Below are 21,015 nucleotides of genomic sequence, written 5' to 3' on the forward strand. Positions count from 1 at the left end.
GAAATACAAGGAAACTAATGGGCCTGATCTGATAGGGTAGGTAAAATCTTTACATTCTTAGGATACTGACTTAAGAACACCTCAGAAACACAAAGCTCTTCTATGCGATGGGTCCAGGCACTATTTTCAGAGCTGGTCAGCTTTAACCTAACTCCATTCTGCACTCCCATTCTGTTCCAAGCTAAGGAAGTCACACCATTTCCTAATGAATATAAATGAATGCAGCCCTCCATGAAAAATAAATCAGGAAAACACATTTACTCCAACTTATTCTAATCAGCACATACAGAAGTCATATAAATATGATGTAAGTAAACTAAAGGCTAATCTCACTATGAATTTGATGCAAAAATCTTAAATAAAATATCAGCAAACAGAATAGAAAAGTATATTAAATAATAAGACACCATGACTGAGTGGTATTTATTTCAGCAATACAAGGATGGTTCAGTATCAGTGAATCCACTACATAATTCATACTATTAATTAAACTATGGAGCAAAAATCATGCAGTCATCTCAAATTGTGCTGACATTTAATAAAATTCAACATCCATTCATGATTTAAAATACTTTTAATAAAATAGGACTAGATGGCTATTTTCTCAAAATATATCTGGGTCAACCCAGAAGCCAGCACCATGCTTAAATGGGAAAACATTTAATGAGATGCATTCTCATTAATGTTCAGAATATAATATAGAAACCATTATCACTACCTTAATATTGTTCTGGAGATTGTGGAAACCAAAGAAATTAGGAAACAAAATAAGTTAGTGCTACACAACTTAAAAACAAGAGGTAAAATTATCATTATTTGTAGATGTTATGACTGTATATTTGGGGAGGACCTAGGAGAAGTCACTGAAAAGCATTTACAAGCAAAGAGAATTCAGTAAAAATGGATGGGTCAAAAATTACTATACAGAAATCAATAAATTTCATATACACAATAGTAGGAGGATAAAATGGAAAATGTTTATAACAGCAACAAAAATGAACATATCTAGTAATAAACTTAACAATAAATATGCAAGATCTATATGATGTAAAGTTTAGAATAGTCCAGAGGGTCACAAAAAAAGATATGGGCAAATGGAAAGGCAATTCATATCATAAGGTTGTAAATTCTCACCAAGTTAGTTTGTAAACTTAATCCCATAAAAGTACTCACAGGATTTTGGGGGTACATAGGCAAGCTAATGCTCAGTCCACATAGAATATCAAAGAAGCAAGAAGAGCCAGGAAAGTTTTGAAAGAGAAGATCAATAATGAAATACTCTTCCTACCAGATGGTAAAATACAGAATTTTTAAAGTATATAAATATATAAAGGAAAATAATCAAAACAGTGTGGAACTGATACATAACAGACAACTCAATAGAATATAATAGATGGTGTGGAAATCAGTCCAAGTACAGGAATCTGATATATGATAAAGATGTCATCTCACATAAGAGAAGAAACGATGAATATTCACTAAATAATTTTAGGATAACCAAAGAGACATCTAAAAAAAGAAGGTTGGATCCATAGCTCACATTTTATACTAGGGTAATTTCTTGATATAAACATATAAATGTAAAAAAATAAGAAATTTGTCCATAAACTTAGAAAAAGTTCTTTCTGAATTATATTGTACAAAGCCCAGAAGCCATAAAATGGAAAATTGCTACAACTATTATATAAAATTAAAATTTTATGTGGCAAAAATCACCGTAAACAAAGTTAAACACAAACAAGAAGCTGGAAAAAGTATTTGTAATTTATATCACAAGAAAAAAGCTAAGTTTCCCTTTTACAGAGTCCCTACATATTATCAAGAAAAATACCAACAACCCAACAGAAAACTAGATAAAGACAGAAACAACAGTACACAGAAAAGGAAATACAAATGACTCTTCAATGGATGAAAAGATGCTCAATCTCTAATCAGGCTGGTAAAGATTTTTTTTAAAAGTTGGGTAGCGCACTGCAAGTGTAGAAATAGCACTCTCCTACTTTGCTGCTGGGGAGGGTGAACCAGCACCACTTTGATGGAGGACAATTTGGCAATACCTATCAAAATTCTCAATTCACATGGACTTTGTTCCAGCATTTCCACTTCTAGGAATTTATCTTAGAGGTAAATTCACACATATGCCAAATGGCCCGAGTTCTTCATTATTGTAGCACTGTTTGCAATAACAACATTTTGAAATACTTAAGCTTTCCATCACGGCGGACTGACCGGCTACATAAATTATGGCACATCTACACGATGGAATACCATGGAGCTATGAAATGAGGGAGAAAGTTCTGTATGTACTAATACAGAATGATCTCCAAAATAAAATTAAAAGTTCAAAAAAAGTATGTACAATACGCTAGCATGCTATTATTTGTTCAAAAAAGAAAGAATATGATATGTAAATTTTCTCATATATTCATAAATTTTGTCTGGAAGAATGCCCAAGAACCTGATAATAGTATCTGTCATCAGGGATAGGACCTGGACGGCTCAGGGACAGACAGGGACAGGGATGGGAGATACGACTATTCATTTTGTGCCTTTTGTACCCTTTTATTTTGAGCCATGTGAATGTATTATCTATCAAAAAACGCACAGCACCATTAAACTTTATGATGTAATAAAAAGGGTGTAGTTATACTTCAGCCTGTTCATGCTTATCCTTAATTGGCTGAAAATAAAGTCTCTTGTTAATCTGTGTAGCTTTTTGATTAAAGCACCAAAAGAGAGAAATAATTTTTTGCTGGAAAACTGAAGTTCCAAAATAAAAGTTAAATTTTTTTAAAGTTTAAAGAAAAAGTTCTCAACAATAGGGATGGTAGAATCAGTTTGTTTAAAGCAATCAAACAAATAGCAACAACAAAAAAGAAATTATGTAAGTGTTTACACTGTCTCCAAGGATATGAGAGATTACATGACTTTTTAAAAATATTTCCTGGGCCTTCCCTGGTGGGTCAGTGGTTAAGAATCCACCTGCCAATGCAGGGGACACGGGTTTGAGCCCTGGTCTGGGAAGATCCCACATGCTGCGGAGCAACTAAGCCCGTGTGCCACAGCTACTGAGCCCACGAGCCACAACCACTGAAGCCGGTGTGCCTAGAGGCCGTGCTCTGCAGCAAGAGAAGCCACTGCAATGAGAAGCCCACGCACCACAACTAGAGAAAGCCCGCGTGCAGCAACAAAAACCCAACCTAACCAAAAATAAATAAATAAATAAATTTAAAAAAAATTTCCTTATTGTTGAATTATTCTGATCTGTTGATATATTAATTAATTTTATAATTTGAAAAATTATAATCAGATTTAAATATCAAAAAGCCTTAGGTCCCACTGGTAGCCAAATATACATAAATGTGTTTAAGCTAGTAATAAAAAAATACAAGTTTAAGAGAGACACCATTTTCCTGACTAGTAAAATAGCAACACTGAAAAAATATGGTACTTAATGCAGGTGACAGTGTGGTGAAAAGGGTACTCTCGTTAATGGTGAAATATAAACTGGTACCTTCCCCTTGTTTTAATTGAAATTTACAACACACAGTTGTAAGAAATAACACAGAAAGAACCTATATAGTCTTTACCTGTACAATTCTCTTTTAAAAAACAATTTGTCGGGCTTCCCTGGTGGCGCAGTGGTTGGGAGTCTGCCTGCCAGTGCAGGGGACACGGGTTCGAGCCCTGGTCTGGGAAGATCCCACGTGCCGCGGAGCAACTAGGCCCGTGAGCCACAACTACTGAGCCTGCGCGTCTGGAGCTTGTGCTCCGCAACAGGAGAGGCCACGATAGTGAGAGGCCTGCGCACCGCGATGAAGAGTGGCCCCCGCTCGCCGCAACTAGAGAAAGCCCTCGCACAGAAACGAAGACCCAACACAGCCAAAAATAAATAAATAAAAAATAAAAATAAAGGAATTCCTTTAAAAAAAAAAAAAAAATTTGTCAGTATCAGTTAAGAATCTTAAAAAACTCACACTTTTCAACTAGTAATTCCATTTCTTAGAACCTATCCTAAAAAAATATAATTCAAAGGAGAGAAAAAGCTATATGCATAAAAATGTTCATTCAATACCATATATAAAATATAAATATATTCATATATATGTGTTAAATGATAAGAAAATAGTTCATTAAATAATAACATAAACACTAGACAGAATATTCTACAGCCATTATATCACATTTATGTAGACTATGAGGTAATTGCCTTAATACCTATGCTATAATGTTGATTTAAAAGATATAAACTTTTATGTATAATAGTGAAAAATATTCATATGGTCAATGAGTGGGAAAGCAGCGGAATTATGGTTGATTCTTTGTCTCTTCCAAAACTTTCTAGAACGTAATTTCAAATTTAATTTTTTGGGGCTTCCCTGGTGGCGCAGTGGTTGAGAATCTGCCTGCCAATGCAGGGGACGCGGGTTCGAGCCCTGATCTGGGAGGATCCCACATGCCACGGAGCAACTAAGCCCGTGAGCCACAATTACTGAGCCTGTGCGTCTGGAGCCTGTGCTCTGCAACGGGAGAGGCCGCGACAGTGAGAGGCCCACGCACCGCGATGAAGAGTGGCCCCCGCTTGCCGCAACTGGGGAAAGCCCTCGCACAGAAACGAAGACCCAACGCAGCCAAAAATAAATAAATTAATTAATTAATTTAAAAAAAAAAATTTAATTTTTTCAGATTATTTTCAAATTTTCTAAATTCAAGTTTTTCCTACTTTTGTCAGAATTTAATTTGAGAAGCAAAAAGAGATGAAAGATGCCTGCTTGTTAATCCAATAACTAATTGCCCAGCATGAACGGTAGACTTTTGTTAGGAAAGAGCCACTTACTTGCATCTTTCTCTGGAGAAGGAGGAGGGACCCCCTGCCCCAGACAGGTGCTCTTGACCAGCTGCACCAGCTTCTCTGGGGCCTGGGCATTGCCCATGGGTGGCACCTTCCCCTTGGGGCTGCTGAAGAGGTCTTGCAGGTCCTTTCTTGGTCTGGATTCTTGGAGGAAACTCTCAAAAGATTTGTCTTTGAGTCTGAGGGAGGAAAAGAGTGAGGTCTTTTTCTTGGGATCCCTGGAAGCATCTGGGACGGTCTCTTGCAAACTCACTTTCTCCAGGAGGGTGGGGACATCTTCGATCTTGCTGCAGGGTGGGGACACGAGTGCAGGAAACGTCTTGGATGACTGGTTGGGCAAACTGTGGGTGCGGAGGGCAGGGTCAGGAGGGCTCGGGGCTGACGGCTGGGCAGCCTTGGCGGCTGGGGGGCCCAGGGAGAAAAAGGCTGCGGCCCTGCTCGCTATGTCTCTCTTGGGGGACGGCTGGTCCCAGTCTTTACTGGAGCTGCTTTTCCGAAGGCTGAATGAGCGAGTGCAAGCGTGAGGTGGGCTGGTGGGCAAAGTCTTTGACTCTGGCTTGGCCCATGCCTTTCTCCCACTGTCAGAATTGGGGAGGAGCGGCTCCAGGGACCTCCGGATGGCGTTGGCTATGAGCCGCAGCGGGGACTTGGGTGGGGCCACGCTTTGCTCCCTGGGAGTCCGTTCAGCTGGGGTCCCCATCTTCTCCTGAGCCTCTCTCTGGGCTGGTAAGGTCTCTCTCACTGCCTGAGGGAGCAGCAAGGGGCGGACTGGTTTCAGCACACCTCCTCCTCGGCCATTCTCGGTGCTTTTCTGGGAAAGTCGCACCCTGGCTTCCAGGCGCGAGCTCTCAGGGTTGGAGTCATTCCAATCTAGCAACCTAGTCTTCTGCTCCCGAGTGAGAACCAGCTTTTTTAAGCCCGACTTCTTCTCCTCTGCCAGCTCTGACCTCCCCTCCTCTCCCCTCCTGGGTCTGGTACTCCCTTCTCCAGGGTCCTCTCCAGCCCTGGGAGACAGCTGTTGGTCTGGCGAGCACCTGTCCTTTCCTCCAATGGGGTGTGGGCCTCTGTGGATGCTTCTGGTACCCACAGGAGGGGTCTCTGCTTCCTGACTCCCATCAGAAGCCATCTCTGCAGGGCCAGATGGGCTCAAGCTTTCGAGGCCGTCTCCACCAGGCCTCACCAGACAGTATTCTGTCCGCTCCAGCACCTGGCCATGAGGGATATGCAGGGGGATTTCCTTGGGTGGTCCTTGGGTTCTGGCTTGCCTCAGAAAGATTGGGGTGGAAGGACTGAAATGACCTCTCGAGACCCACGAAGGAGGGTTGCAAACTGTCACCTGGAAGGGATGGGCAAAAAATAGCGGTGATTTTTAGAAGTTCCCAGCATTTATTTATATGAGGAACGCACAGCTCAGTCTATAGCCCCCTCCCTTCCTCTCTCCAGATCTCAGATACCCAAAATCAAAAAGAATTCTGCCTAAGATGATTTCAGAGGGTCACTCTTCCTTCTAAGTGGCTGCCTTGGGATGGGCTGGAATGGGCCCAGAGCCCCCATATCACTGACCAAAGTCTTCCCTGGGCCTTAGATTAGGTGAGTAGGAAGCCAGAAAGGAAAGCAAAGTCACTGACAAGCTCCTGGGCCAGTGAGGGGAGGGCTGGCCTGGTCCCTGTGGGTGGCCAGGCACATAAGGAAGCTCAGCCATGGTCCCTACTAAAGGGCACATTCCACCCATAGGTATGTTCCTCCAACAACCAAGAAACCAGGGCTTCTTCTTTGGAGACCATTAAGGTAAGGAGAGACAGCTACCCTTCTGGCTTGGAGCTGTGGTGGCAGGATAGCCTTTAGGATCTTCCAATGACCCTTCAAAACCTGACGCATGCCTCTCACCACTGAGAAAGCAGCCATTTCTAGCATGCAGGAGCTTGGCCCTTGGCAAAGGGAGAATATAGCAGACTTGAGAAGGAGTGACTGTGCCCTGCCAAGAGCTCTGGTCATGGGAGCTTCACAAGAGTATGTACTTTTCTGTCTTAGATATTCTACTTCCCAGAGCCTAGAACAAGGTCTGGCAGTAATAGACGCTTGATAAACCCATATTGAAGGAAAGAGTCCAACAATGACTGTCTCGGTGATGCCATTTTCTATTCAAGGGGGACGTTGCTTCCAAGGCTCTCAGCTGCTACCAAAGGCACCCTGCGTTCTGTGCCTGCCATCCTACAGCTGCCAGCTCCTCAACACCCTCTGTGAGGCCCTCAAGGGCAGAGCACAAGCCCTAGCATCTCTGCATCCCACAGCCCAGCTCAGATTCCATGCCCTATAAAGTCTGCCAAGTGAGCAGGTGGCTGTGCCCTCAGTGGCTGAGAAGGAGCAGGGTGCACTTTCGTGAAAAGGACAAGGGAAGAGGCGTGGGGTGGACTCTTGACAGAGCATCCCTCTGGCCCTGGCTGTGCACTTGGGGTGACCTAGGGGTGCTAGGAATCCAGAGCTCAGTGTGGAAGTGGGAGGAGTATAGGCAGCTCGTCGTCCTCACACCTGTGCAGGGCCCTGAGGGCGCTTACCGGAGGCGGGGAGGAACTATCCAGAGCGTGCGGGACACCAGCTGAAGAAGAAGATGGCAGAGAAGGCAAAGGAGAAGCTTCCTTTGGAGGCGACATAGGTCTTTTGTTGTTCACTGGTGTCATATCTACCAAGGAAAGAACATGCTCTCCGTTACAGAGTTCTAGTTTCCTTATTTTATCATGAAAAGACGAGGTTTTCAGAGAAGCTCCTCTCTGTAGAGTCAGAGGGAGGAAGATGCCAGAGACAAATGCAGAGGCCCTGGAGCCCACTGCTTGGGACTTGGAAGAACAGGCGTAGGAATGTCAGGCTCCTGCGGGGGAAGTAGGTCGCAGGACAAAAAGTCCAAGAACCACTGTGTCTCACACACACGTGAGAATGTCCCCGAGAGTTGGAACACGGGTCTCCAGGGTGTTCCTGGGAAACGGACATCTACCTCTAAGGTTTGCCCTAGAGCCATCGCGGTGGGGAGCTGGGGCTGCATTAAATCACTTAGTCAATAAACCACCTGAGGCCTCTTCCCGTAAGATGCATGCTGGACCATTCGCCATGGGCACAGACAGGAGAGGCAGTCACTGCCAAGGAAACGGGTTCTTCCTCCCACATGTGTATCACGGGGCTCTCAGACGAGATGGTTAGTTTGAGATTTTAAGAGAACACAAGGGAGGGAGGTTATAATGAGTATCAGATCATTTGAAGCATATGGAGTGGGGTTTGTGCCAAGCTCCTGTTGGTCAGGGAACAATTGAGAGCCAGTGCATGTGCTGTCCTTCTCGACAGGAGAAAGGAGTGTGGCCGGGGCTGAGGATGAGCCTCATTCTGAGCTGTGGGAGCTGAACCCAATTAGTCTAGTTACAGCAGAATTCCGACAGATGTCGCCTATAAGATCAATCTCATTCCCTCTCTCATGAGTGCACACACACATGTGCGCACACAGACCCCCTAGTAACCTTAATCTAAACTCCCGAGCATTTTGTTTCCCTCTTGGACCATTTCAATAATAGGTCCTTAAAGGGATTCAGGAGACACCATCCTCACTTCCAGATTTGCCCACTCAATGTCTGACCCTTCAGCCCAGCCAGCTCTCCTGTTAGCCCTCCCGGCACATAAAGGCTGTTCCACAGAGACTTCCCAGGACCACTGTCTCTAACTACCCGCTCCTGTCAGACTTCCTGCTTCTGGCTGCTCAGCTGACCCATTTCCATTTCCCTCCAAGGTGTCCAGCCTTCAGATTTCAGCTTGTTTCTAAACACAATCCCCTGGCCTCAGTTTCCCCAAAGCTTTGGCTGAGAGGTTCCTCCTCTGGGACCCACCCAGGCCAGGCTAAGCCCAGGCCTCACTCCAAGAGGAGTCCCTTCCAGACCCGTGTGCACAGCGGAGCCACACAGGGGGTTGTCAGTACTCCGTCCTGCTTTCCTCTTACAAATGCAAGCACGTTAGAGTGTGCATCCCAGGCCTGGGCTCTGAAATGCTGGCCACACACACCATCAGCAAGCTCCCCAAGGCAAGTGCTCCAGGCGAAAAGGTAACTTGGGGGAACAGATCTGAGGGCGGCAGGAAGGAGCTGCTGGGGACAAAGGCCACTGGCTGCCAGGAGCTGACACTGGGTGGGGGGATGGGGGGCGGCTGGCCGGCCTGCCTGTCACCCGAACCCCCTTCTCAGCCCCCAATTAGATGGTTCGAGCCTAAAAAGGCAAAAGTTGTGAGTCAGTTGTTGCCTTGCTTCCTGTCCTCAGCTTGCCAAATTCCTGCTGAATTCCTTCTCCTCCTCTTCCTCGCCCCCTCATTCTCCTCTCTCTGCCACCTCCTGAATCAAACTCCTGAACTTGTCCCAAAGTCCCCTCAGCTCCACAGACTGCCTTTTTGTTCCCCCGAGGAGCGACCCGGGAACCCTCCGACACAGAGCCAGGACACCCTGGGAGCCAAGCTGATAGGAAAGCCTTGGGGTTCTCAAGGTCATGACGTGGGAGCTGCCCCCCCTCTTCTGTGTCTACTCCCCAACCCCACCCAGCAAGTGGGATCTCTCTCCACACATGATCCTCAAGACTGTCTTCAGGATAGAAATTGGGGGCAGGGGGCTTGAGGAGATGGGGGAAGCAAAACACCTGCCATTCAAGCCACTGCCTGGGAGGTGGGCAGTGCCTAGGAACGGAAGGGGAGGCCAGAGCCCAGCTGACAGGTGATGGGAAATCTCACCCACCTGAGGCCTTTGGTTTCCCTCAGAGGATGGTAAAGGGGAGCCTGGGACCCCACCCCTTTCCCACCCACACCAGCCGCCTGCCACAGTGCGTTACGTAACCCCTCAGTTTCCTCATCTGAAAAATGGGAACACTAGTGCTGTTTCATGGGGAAGCTAAAGGAATAAAATGGGATAAAAAGAGGTGCCCAGTGCAAAGCACAAAGTAAACGCCACATGCTAGCTAAATATTAATTCCATCCCCCTCCCTTCCTCCCATGCACATGAGTGGTGTCCAATTAAGGCACTGCTGAACCGCTGACCTGCTCCGGGGGGGGGGGTAGGAGGGGCTGCACATCCATCCTGGCCAGGATTTCTCTAACTCACGGCCCAGAGGCTTGGTTCTCATTGACCAACTCAGGTCCTTCTCGCCCTTTTTCTTGTTTTGCTTGAAACCTCAGCATGGTCCAGCCAGGTCTGCCCTGCCCTCTGCAGGAGCCTCAGTCCTGGGTGCCACCGGCCCTTCCAGTCCCATTGTGCAAGGGAGGTTGATGAACAGATCAGGGTCTGGATCTCAGCTCCTCCCATATCCCTCCTGGGTCAGCTGCCTCTTCTCTGGGCCCTCTGGCAATGGAGGCCTTTCCCTTGATCCTAGAGGTCGTTCTGGTGAGTACGGTCAGCTGGGTGAGGGCGCTAAGGGCAGGCACGAAGCCCCCTCCATCCTCTTGCCTGGGGCTGGGGCCAGAGCCAGCCTTAACAGGGCAGTGAAGGAATAGAGGAGATGGTGTGCCCCAAGCGCTGCTCCCTCCCACAGGACCAGCCTTGCCCAGTGGGTTTCCTTTTGGGCAAAATGAAGATGACCAAAAAGATGGCTCTGAGGATTTTCACAAAGACTGGGATTCCAGGGTGCAGCTCCCCAGAATTTGGAGCTTAGGCAATACTCAAATCCTCCCAAAGTCTTGGAACGCCCTCTAGGGGCTGCAGCCTGCTCAGGTCTAACCCATGTTCTCTATTTGTTCCTGCACTGAGTTCAACTCGGTTCAGCCGGCTTGGTCCCTGGTCCTTTAGTTCGTTCATTCGTTCGTTTGTTCATTCATTCATTCATCCACTTATTCATTCATTCTGAAAGCAAGCAAGCAAGGATTGGGTGCCTCTTCTGCACCAGGCCCATGCTAGGCACTAAGCCCATAGAAATGATTCAAACTCAAGGCCTGCCCTCAAACCAGCTTTTACATGCACTTGAGAACCCACGTCTGATACTCCTGGGATAACTAAAGACACAGCTGAGAAACCACGCCGCTGGTTAGCAGTCGCCTCTCTCCTGTGCCTCCTCCAGCACCCACACCCTGCTGTGAGGGTCCCCCGCCAGACTCCCTGCTCTCACCCCAGATCAGGAACTTCTTGAGCACGGGGCCGGGCCCCTCGCACTGGTGGCACTCAGTAAAGTCGGCTGGAAGCGCTGGATGGAATCTGCACCCAAATGGACCCATCCATAGAAGCAGAATTCCCGTGACTGGGGAGGAGCCGAGGTGGGGAGTAAATGAGACGCGTGGGAAAGGCCTGCCCCAGGCCTTCGGTAAACGGTGATTCCCTCCTTCCCCTCGCCTTCGCTGCCTGGGACCCCAAAATGGTTCAAGAGTCATTTTAGGTTGTCCCCAGGTGCAGTGGCCAACTCAGGTGTGCCCTGGTCCTGTTCCAGAAGTGCCCATCGTCCCAGCCTGGCCCGAGTCAAAGGGGCCGCAGGTCTATGGGTTGCAGAGAATGACTCACTGGCCACGAGTCAGCGTTGACTCAGAAGGCAGGAGTCAACTAAATTAGCACGCTATTCCATCTCCAGTGTTTCTTTTAAGAAGCCTTCATCTAACCCCAGGTTTTCCTGGGTCCACCTCTCCTACAGCAAGGTCCGGAGAGGGAGCATGGGGGCAGGAGGAGGTGGAAGGCAGCGATGGACTTGGGATCAGATGCAGAGCCCCTGCCCCCTCTCAGGATTGGAGAGGGAATCTCTGCTCTGTAACTGGGGCAGCGCCAGGAACACGCTGGCCCTGGGACGCTGCGCAACCGGGCACGCGGTCACTGCGCCCCCTAGTGGGATCCCACTGCCTTGGCACCCGCCGTGGGCCCTGGTCCTCACCCACCTGCTCTTCCCTGGGATGCGGGACCACAACCTGCTAAGAAAAAGGAGCAGGGCAGTGTGTATTTGTGCGTTTGTGTATGTGCGTGTGTGCGTGTGTGCGTGTGTGTGTGTGTCTTTGGATTCCTTCACTGCTTTGCCCACTACTGCACGAAGTCAAGCTGATGCCCCCAGGCCAACTCCAGTGTACTGAATCAAAACGTATAGAGCCCTCAGGCCTCAGTTTCCTCATCTGTGTTTCAAGAAGATTGGAGCGGATGGCTGCTCAGGTCCCTTTCAAGTGGAATTGTAGAGTTCTAAGGCCCTGTGACTCCAGAGTGAGGAGCTGGGGAGGCGGAAGAAAACGTAGCAAATCCCTTGGAAAGTGCTTCCTCTAGAGAGCAGCGGAAATAGTCAAACAGTACATTTCTTTCCTTGCCCCTCACATCCAGGAGGCCAGTTCAGAGAGGACATGTGAGGAGTGAGAACAGCTGCCCCTGGGAATTAACCAGACAGCTCCTGCCCCCTCCCACCCCCCAGGGAGCTCATGACTCACTAGACTGGAATTTTCTTCTCCCGCTCTGGCATTTGCTGGGAGTTGGAAACTGGAAGCTGTTGGCCCTCTGCAGAACTGTGGTGGGAAAAAGAAAGAGGGAGAGAAGATGGGGAGGGAGGAAGAGTCTGTTAAACGGGTAGGATAAACAGGGAGTTTTTTCTTATGGCCCAGTTACCAAAAGTTAGTAGACTAATGGTCATAATTGACTGAGCCCCTTCCTCTCCTCAGACGGAAACTCCCTGTCCCTATAACACACACTTCCAACTTCTCATTCATTCACTCATCAAATTGTTTTGAGACCCTGCTATGGGCCAGGTACTGCACTCTTTCAGAAAATATCTCAAATTATGAGCCATCATTCTAACTCACCCATTGTTAATAAGCATGTGTGCATATATGTTTATATGCATACATGTATATACATATGTCTGTATATACACAAGCATATATGACACGTTTATTTTAAGCAGAGCAGCTCTTTGGAGCTGAAGTCTCACATCACCGCCCCAAATGTGTCATAGATGAACCAGAGCTGCTCTCACTGAAGCCTGGAAGCTGCAGAAAGCGCCACCTTCTCTCTACCTTACCCCCAGAGCTCCCAAAACCCTTTGGGAACCAGTTTTAACTGAACCCCTGGACACTCCATGGCCACAACCCCTCCTCTTGGCCTGCTTCCGATGGAAACACATTTGCAGGATGCCGTGGGCTGCGTTATGAAGACCCTTTGCCCAGCTGGGCCTTGAGAATCAGCTGAGCAAAATGAACATCACAGGCAGAAGAAATGGGTCTTAGCCATTTGGGGCCTACGAGTGGGCAGTAGGATGTAAATGTACCCCATTCCCACACTGGGCCCTCAGACTTGGCCTCAGGCTCCAGGTCTCTGTGGTGGTTCCATCACGGCCGGAGAGAAAGACGGGGCAAGGCACACCTGAATGGCTCCCACACGTGGGACCAGGAGGTGTGGAAGGAAAGGAAGCCCGCAGGACTGATGTGGGCGTGGAGAGTGGGTGGGGAAGCTTTGAACACAGCTGGCCCAGCCCGCCCTCTGTCTGCAGGAAGTCCTAGATTCCACTCCCCGCCAGGGCTCATAGCTGCTGTCAGCTCTCACCAGCCAGGCTGTGGAGCACAGGCCTCTACCCGACCTGGGGGCTTTCTTTCCTCAGCAGGAGATCTTTCATCTCCATAGCTCCTTGGCTCCCCTCCCTCCCTTGTCAATTTGGAGAGCTTTGCTCCTGCTGTGTCTGGTCTGGCGGTTCCCTGTCCCACAGGTCTGCTGTCATAATCAAGCTCATGGGTTTGAGGGGGAGAAGCCTATGTGGATAGGTGAGGGTGCCATCTCCCTGTCTCCCCACTGCAGAATGAACAGTCTATGTACAATGTAGGGCCACTTCCCCCTGCCAAGTGCAGGTCATGGATGTTTTACATAAGGAACAAGCACAGCTGATTCCTGCAGACCAGAGTTAACCTCTTCATCACCTAATGGAGAAATTACTCAAGAAACACAGAAGAGTGCCAAAAGCTCTTATTGCTTCTCCTTGGCTCTTAACTTTGTGGAATGGGACTTATTAGAAATGGTTAAAATTCATGAGAGGTTTTCCATCACTGGTGTTTATAGGGCATCCAAGCACACATTTTTACCACAATAGGAATAGAGTGGGTAGTCATGATTTGATCCAGTAATTTTGAGCAGAGTAAAGCAGGGCTGTTCCCTTCTTTTTAGTTTATAGTATATTTATTTAATGTGTTTATATTTATTTTAAGGGACTACTTTTGGAGATCTTAGTGTATGACCCTCTGCAAAAGGAGTAAGAGGGTAAGTATTGTGACATAGGGTGCTGATGACATCATTTTATTGTCACACACTAACAATAAATGTCCTCCGTAGGCCATTGGACCATCCTGTTATCAAATTATTGCCAGAAAAAAAATGGATAAATACCGATTTTTCTAAATCAGAATAATCTGAGGGCAGATTTCTCTCCTAACTGTAACTGGTTTATGTCCAAGAACCCAGTGCACGAGACCAATTCGTTCAGTTGTTTAGGCGTGCATTTTATGACTAATGCATCCAAGCAGGCCTCTAGGAAGCTGCTCTTCTGCGATTCCCAAAGCGCAGGACGTGGCCCTCCTGCCTGGAGGCATCTGGGATGCTTCCATAAACGCAGATACTGGTCCCCACTCTAGACCCAAGGCATCTGAATCTCTGAAGGAGGGAACCTAGGAATCTGCCTCTTAAGCAGGATTTTTAGGAACCACTAAACTAGGTGTTTTAGGGGAGCATTACTGAGCATTTTCTATGGCCTCTATTACACAGGGCTCAGTTTCTGTTTTAAACCATCATGGTGGGCATGCTCTATGCTAAAGAACTTTGAGGAGGGGATAGGTTCCTTGATGAGCTGCGGCAGTCCCAGAGTCTTTTCAAAGGTGGTAAAACATATATAATATAAAAATCACCATTTTAACCACCTTTAAGTATAGAGTAGAATGGCATTAAGTACATTCACGTTGTTGTGCAAACATTAATTCCATCCATCTCCGGAACTTTTTCTTCATCCCACTGAAACTCTGTCCCCATTAAACAATAATCCCCATCCACCCTCTTCCCCCAGCCCCTAGTTACCACTTTTCTATACTTTCTGCTTCTGTGACTTTGACTATTCTGGGTGCCTCATAGAAGTGGGATCATACAATACTTGTCCTGGCTTAAGTTCACTTAGCATAATAACTTCAAGTTTCATCCATGTTGTAGCATGTGTCACAACTTCATTCCTTTTTAATGCTGAATAACATTCCATTGTGTGGATATAGCACAATTTGTTTATCCATTCACCTGTTGATGGACATTTGGGTCATTTTTCCTTTCGGCAATTGTGAAAAATGCTGTTATGAGCATGGTGTACAAACCAGGAATCTTTTTAAAGCAACATCCTGGTCTTTTTCGGCATGCCCTCGGCTAACCTCCGAGACATTTATCCAGGTGAAAATAGTGATTAACAAAGCTCCATGACACCCACAACATGATGTCAACCCTACATTATCTGGTAAAGTGATGGGACTCACCACAACCAGCAACACGAAACACAGAGCTTAGACTATGCCAGCGATTGTAACCTTACAGTGTGGTCTGCTTGGCAGTGATGGAAATCGTGATGGATAAAGACAAAACCAACAGAAGATTGCTTGAAAGTCGTGCGGTCTATTCACTTCTCTGTCTACTATGTTTCTTATTCTGGAATTAAACTGGACTGTCAAACAAAATGCTGTGGCCACACTGCCTTGATCTCTCCCCCTAACCCCATCCTCCTGGGAGAAGTGCTCTAGCTGAGTCATGTTTTGCTGTCATGCTCTCACCTGCCAGCAAAGGATGCTGCACGAAACAGCCTTGGGAAAACTATGGCTGCATTTTCTGCAGACCCCATTGTTCAAGACACGATCAAACACATCTCTCAATATCATCTATTTGACATGAGCTGGAAAATTTCCATAGGGTGAAGCATTAGGAAAAGTGGTACCGGCTCTGAGACCTGCTGCAAACCAATGTATTTTTTTCCTTGTGAACAGTCAGAAGTAATTGTCTGTTTCCGTTTGAACTCTGGCTGCCAGAAAACTCAGAATCAAATTTATGATTCCACTAGAGCAACTGTTTAGGATCATGGTCTGCCTCTCTGAGGTCTATATCTCCTAAACTGGTTTTCCCTTTCATGTATATATCTTTAGGCTTTATCTTGAGGCATTATCTTTTATATATATAGACACACAATTTTGTTTTATGTCTTTCTTGTAAGTTGCCTAAAATCCTCTGACAATTGAGGAGAAAGGAGAAATGGAGGGAAGGGATGAAAGGTGGGCAGTCTTCATATCTATAAATGAGGAGGCTGGAGCCCAGGGTGATGGAGAGGCCAGCAGTCCCCAAGACTCTGTCCACTGCCTGTGCTAAGTCTTTCTGGACAGCACCACAAATGGTACTTAGCAAATGTGTTGTAATGACAATTTGTCCTTTTTAAAAACAGCTCACATGAGAGGGTAAATCCAGAGTTTACAGGATTCTGGCCCCAGCCCTGGTCTTCCTGTGAAACCATCACTCGTAAGAACATTTCTAGGTTCATGTGGAAGTTCTGCTCTCGGCCACCAGAGGGAAGCACAGGACAAGTAGAGCTGTGGCTTTCCCCAGGCAGCTAAGGCCATTGGTCCTGATGATGGCAAGTTGCTATTAGCCTGTTTCTTCCCACCCACAGGTCACTAGTTGCCTTTGCCTAAATCAAAACATTCAGCTCAAGGCACTTTATTAAAACAAGCTGGAATGCTAAAGACAACGACTTCTTTGGGTGTGGAGCACCCAGCACTGGGCCACACCACTTACTAAGCTGTGTGAGTCCTTGGGAAAACACTCAGTCCATTTGAACACCTGTAAAATGCGCTTCATGCTACTTACCTCACATGGTCATCCTGAGGATGAAATGGAGCCACGTACAGGGAAAGCCCTGGCCAATACAGGTACTCAGTGATAGGGCATTTGTTACAGCGCATTCCACAAGCCTCAAGCACTGGTAGTGGCCCCGTGCTGCCCCCTGGTGGCCCCAGAGAAACTGTGCTGCTCAGAGACGTGTGTGGTCCAACAGCAGCTGAGCCCACCTCCTTTTCCCTCACGGGCTATGGAATGCCAGAGGGGCCCTCAGGGGATATTCACAGAGGACGCTGCTCCACGAAAGAGGGTCCTGGGGCCCCCTTATCTCTGCCTGTGACACATAGCCAGCCAGCCCCCTCTGCCTCCTTCCCACTTGAGATTCCAAAGCTGCCCATGGAGAGGGAGGCTGGGCCTGGGTCCAGTCCCCTCACCCCCACTTGTACCCCGGCCCCCAAAGTTCCCAGCTCCACTGCCTCTGAGTCTGAGGGCCAGGCCTACTGTCACGTGGCCCTCCATGAGGAAAAACCGTCCATGGGGGTCCCTGTCCCCCCTCCCCCCTTCCATCCCCGTGTCCCAGGATCACACAAGCCTGTCTGTCTGTCTCGCCCAGGCAGGCCCTCTGCTCACCATGCACAGCTTCAGGCTCCTCGGGGCCACGTGGAGAGATTGCTCTGGGCAGGGCCTCCCTCAGGGAGCTGTGCTGGGCAAGGGGCTTCAGGAGGGGTGAGGGTCGGGACTTCAGTCGCTGGGGTCTTTCGTCCCAGGGCTCTGCCCTGGAGGCCTCACTGCCACCACAGTCCGCCTCTTCGTCCGAGCTGGAAGGAGGAAGGAAAGAGCAGGTGAGCGAGGAGGCCTGCCATCCCGGCCGCACCGTGCCCTGCCCGTCGCTGCCCTCCAGCAGGCAAAGGGGTTCTAGGGCAAGGGCCGTGGGTTAGTTACCTCTATGCCTGGCACCCAGCCTCTGGCTTTGTTATGGGCTGACCTGTGTCCCCCCCACCACCAATTCACATGAAGTCCTAATGCCTAGTACCTCAGAATGTGACTGCTTTGAGAAAGAGGGTCTTTAAAGAGGTAATTAGATTAAAATAAGGTCATTAGGGTGGGCGCTAATCCATTCTGACTGGTGTCCTTACAATTTTCCTTACAAGGAAATTTAGACACAGGCATACGTAAAAGGAAAATGCCACATAAACGGGAAGACCGCCATCTACAAGCTGAGGAGAGGGGCCTGGAACAGAATCTTCCCTCATGGTCCTCAGAAGGAACCAACCCTGCTGACACCTTGATCTTGAACTTCCAGAACTGTGAGAAAATAAATCTCTGTTGTTTAAGCCACCCATCTGTGGTTCTTCATGGCAGCCCTAGCACGTGAATTGCAGGCAAGTTCAGATCAGAGCAGGTGAAAGAGGCCCAGAGATGTACAATGAAGTATTCATGTGAAGGCTGGTGCTCTCATCTTCACCGTCCCTGAGCAGGACTCCTAAGCTCTCTGGGGTAAAATGAGCTCATCATTAGGACCTGGGCCTAAAACGTCAGGCATTTAAATACTACTTGCTTCCCTTGGGAATAGATGAGGGAATGGAAAAGACTACAGAAAAGAATGGGTGGGGGGATAAATAACCATCAGGAATTCAGGTGGTGTGGGAGTGGAAGCAGGGTGTCCTAGGTAGTGGGGACAGCACAGCACAGTCCTGGGGTGGGGAAGCACAAAACCTATTGGCTAGTGACATTTTCATGAATATATATATATTTTTTTCTCTCTCTCTCTCTGTCCAGCATGCTTCTTTGTGTGAGGGCACTGCCCCTTGTCCATCTGTGGGCTTTGGTGGACCATCTGTCCATCGGCCTGCCCAAGCCTGCCGGTCACAACAGCAGCCCGGTCCAGTTCATCGATTAGCCCCAATGCAATGTGAGTAGTACCAGTTGGAGCCCAACCTTGAAATCTTGATATGCAGACATGAATCTATGGATGTAGGCTGAGGCCCCCAGCAGCCAAGAGTTCCACATACGGGCCTCTCCGTGGATGGCTGTAAATCCAACATATTCGCCTTTGTTACTTAAGCTTCTTTGGGTTGTTCTACACCCTTGACATGTTAATTCTTCGATCCTGACAACTCCCTATGGATTATCCCATCTTACAGATGGGGAAATGGAGGCACAGAGAGGTCATACTGCAAGTGAGTGGGGATAAGACCAGCTCCCGAATGCTGTCCCGTTGCCCAACCCATCCTGCCCCCATCCTGCAGCAGCACGAACGTACCTGCTGTTGTCACTGGTGACCAGGACACGCACAGCCAGCACGTCCTGCCCAACCACTTCCTGCCCGGGGCTGATCCTCACTGAGGTCCACTCAGAGGGCAGGCGGGAGGCGGCTCCACCAGCCATATCCCCATGTTCGAGCTCCGGGACACTCTTGGGCTTCTTGGGGGAGGTTGGCTCATCTGTTGAGAGGAGAAGAGGGTCTAGAGAGATGGTGGGAATGGACCGCCCCATAGGGCGCCTGCCCTTCCTCCAGAGGCTTGGGTGGACACTCTAAGATGGACCTCATCCACCGTGCCATCACTGGATCCCCACCACTTAGCCCACCAGACACCCCAGCATTTAGAGCACATGACTTGTGTGCAGGGCACAAACGTACACACTGTCCGACTTAAGAGTAGAGGAGGGTCTGAAATGTCCATAGGTCCCATCCCAGGTCCACCAGCCTCTGCATTGCTGTTATCAGAATCACAATGTCCAATGTGTTGCTAAACCCAGTGGTAACTTCTCATTTCTCATCTTACTTGACACACCAGCAGCCTCTGACCCCGCTGATCACTCCTTCCTTCTAGAAACAGCTCTTCTCTCAGCTTCCAGGACAGCACAGCCTGGCTCCCTCCTCCCCACTGGCTACCTCCTTCTCTCTTTGTTTCTTTCACTGGTTGCCCCCGCCCCACGCCGTGACCTCTCAGCACTGGATGGTCCCAGGACTGTCTTTGAACCTCTTCTCTTCTCATCTACACTCACGTCCTTGATGATCTCATCTGGTTTCAGCCTTAAATAACCCTAGACAACAATGACTCACACATGTCTCTCTCCAGCCTGGACATTCCCCTGAATCTAGATGCGTATACGCCACTGCTTACTTGGCATCTCCAGGTGGATGTCCCGTAGACACATCACACTCATGCCCATGGAATTCTCCATCTCTGCCTCTCCCCAAGCCTGCCTCCCGCATGGCCTTCCCATCTTGGTAAATGGCAACTTGGGCCTTCAGGTTGCTCCAGGCAACACTTCAGTGTTATCCTTGACTCCTTTTGTTCTTTCACTCTTCACTCAAGCTATCAGCAAATCCAGTTGGCTCTACCTTGAAAATACGTCAGGAATCCAGGCACCTGTCACCACCTCCTCTGCTGTCACCCTGGCCCCAGCCACCATCATCTCTTGTCTGGGTTACAGACACGGCCTCTACTGGTCTCCCTGCTTTCCCTCTGGCCATGCCCCACCCCTCAGTCTATTCTCAACACAGCTGCCGAGTGTCTGTTAACATGGAAGTCAGATCACGCCACCCCCTGTCACAATCCTCCAGGGCCCCTGTGACCTCATCTCCCAGTGCTGCCCCCGGCTCTCTGCTCCGACCACGTGACCCCTGTGCTGTCCCTCCGCACTCAGCACGCACCCCATCTCAGCCCCGGCTCAGAGGCTCTTGCCTCTTCCTTGGGGACGCTGCCCCCAGAGAGCAGGGCTCGCTCACCCACCTGCTTCAAACCTTTGGCCAACTGTTGCCTTCTCAAGGAGGTGACCCTGACCATCCTCCTCAAACTGCAACCCACACCCTCAGCGCTTTCCTTTCCTCTTTATTATTCATAGCACATCGCACCTTCTAATAAACTATACACTTTTCCCATTTATTTTGTTTGTTATTTCTCTCCCATGCCTAGAATAAAAGCAGTGATTTTCGCCTCTTTCATTTCTTGCTAGAATGGTGCCTGGTGAAGAGTAGATGCTCAATAATAAATACCTGTTAAATGAATCAATGAATCAATGAATGAATAAATCAGCAAGACAGGCAGCCCAAGTCCCAGATCCCTCTTGGCCACTAACTGGCTCCGCGACCCCCTCTCTGGTCACAGTGGGGTAGGAGTCCTTTCTCCTCTCTAAGGCTGACATTGCACTTGAACTTGGTTCCTCCTACACTGCCCCCCCCCCCCACTAAGGACCATTATCTCCTCTTCCCTGTGTCATTAATTCTTTGTCTACTGGACCTTTTCCATCAGTATTAACATATGCTGAAACCTCTCCGGTTTTAAGAAGACCATTTTTAATCCCAGTTCCCACCTCCCCCCACTCCCCAGCCAACTCTTCTTCCTCCTTCCCAGCCAAT

The 21,015-nt window shown here is 48.3% G+C and overlaps 1 protein-coding gene across 8 annotated transcripts in view; it reads right to left on the minus strand.

The window, feature by feature from the left end:
- Positions 1–21,015, minus strand: part of MICAL2 (microtubule associated monooxygenase, calponin and LIM domain containing 2) — a 222,047-nt gene that overhangs the window by 50,499 nt on the left and 150,533 nt on the right. For all 8 annotated transcript variants that reach the window (XM_082341338.1, XM_082341347.1, XM_082341344.1 and 5 more), the window contains 5 exons: positions 18,913–19,093; positions 17,280–17,467; positions 12,248–12,322; positions 7,408–7,532; positions 4,838–6,188 (listed from right to left, as the gene is read on the minus strand). In XM_082341338.1, coding sequence (XP_082197464.1) covers positions 4,838–6,188; positions 7,408–7,532; positions 12,248–12,322; positions 17,280–17,467; positions 18,913–19,093 — 1,920 coding nt within the window. The remainder of the gene's footprint in view (positions 1–4,837; positions 6,189–7,407; positions 7,533–12,247; positions 12,323–17,279; positions 17,468–18,912; positions 19,094–21,015) is intronic.

This window comes from Balaenoptera borealis, assembly GCF_965194805.1.
Source record: "Balaenoptera borealis genome assembly, chromosome: 11".
In the NCBI taxonomy this organism is placed as follows: domain Eukaryota; kingdom Metazoa; phylum Chordata; class Mammalia; order Artiodactyla; family Balaenopteridae; genus Balaenoptera; species Balaenoptera borealis.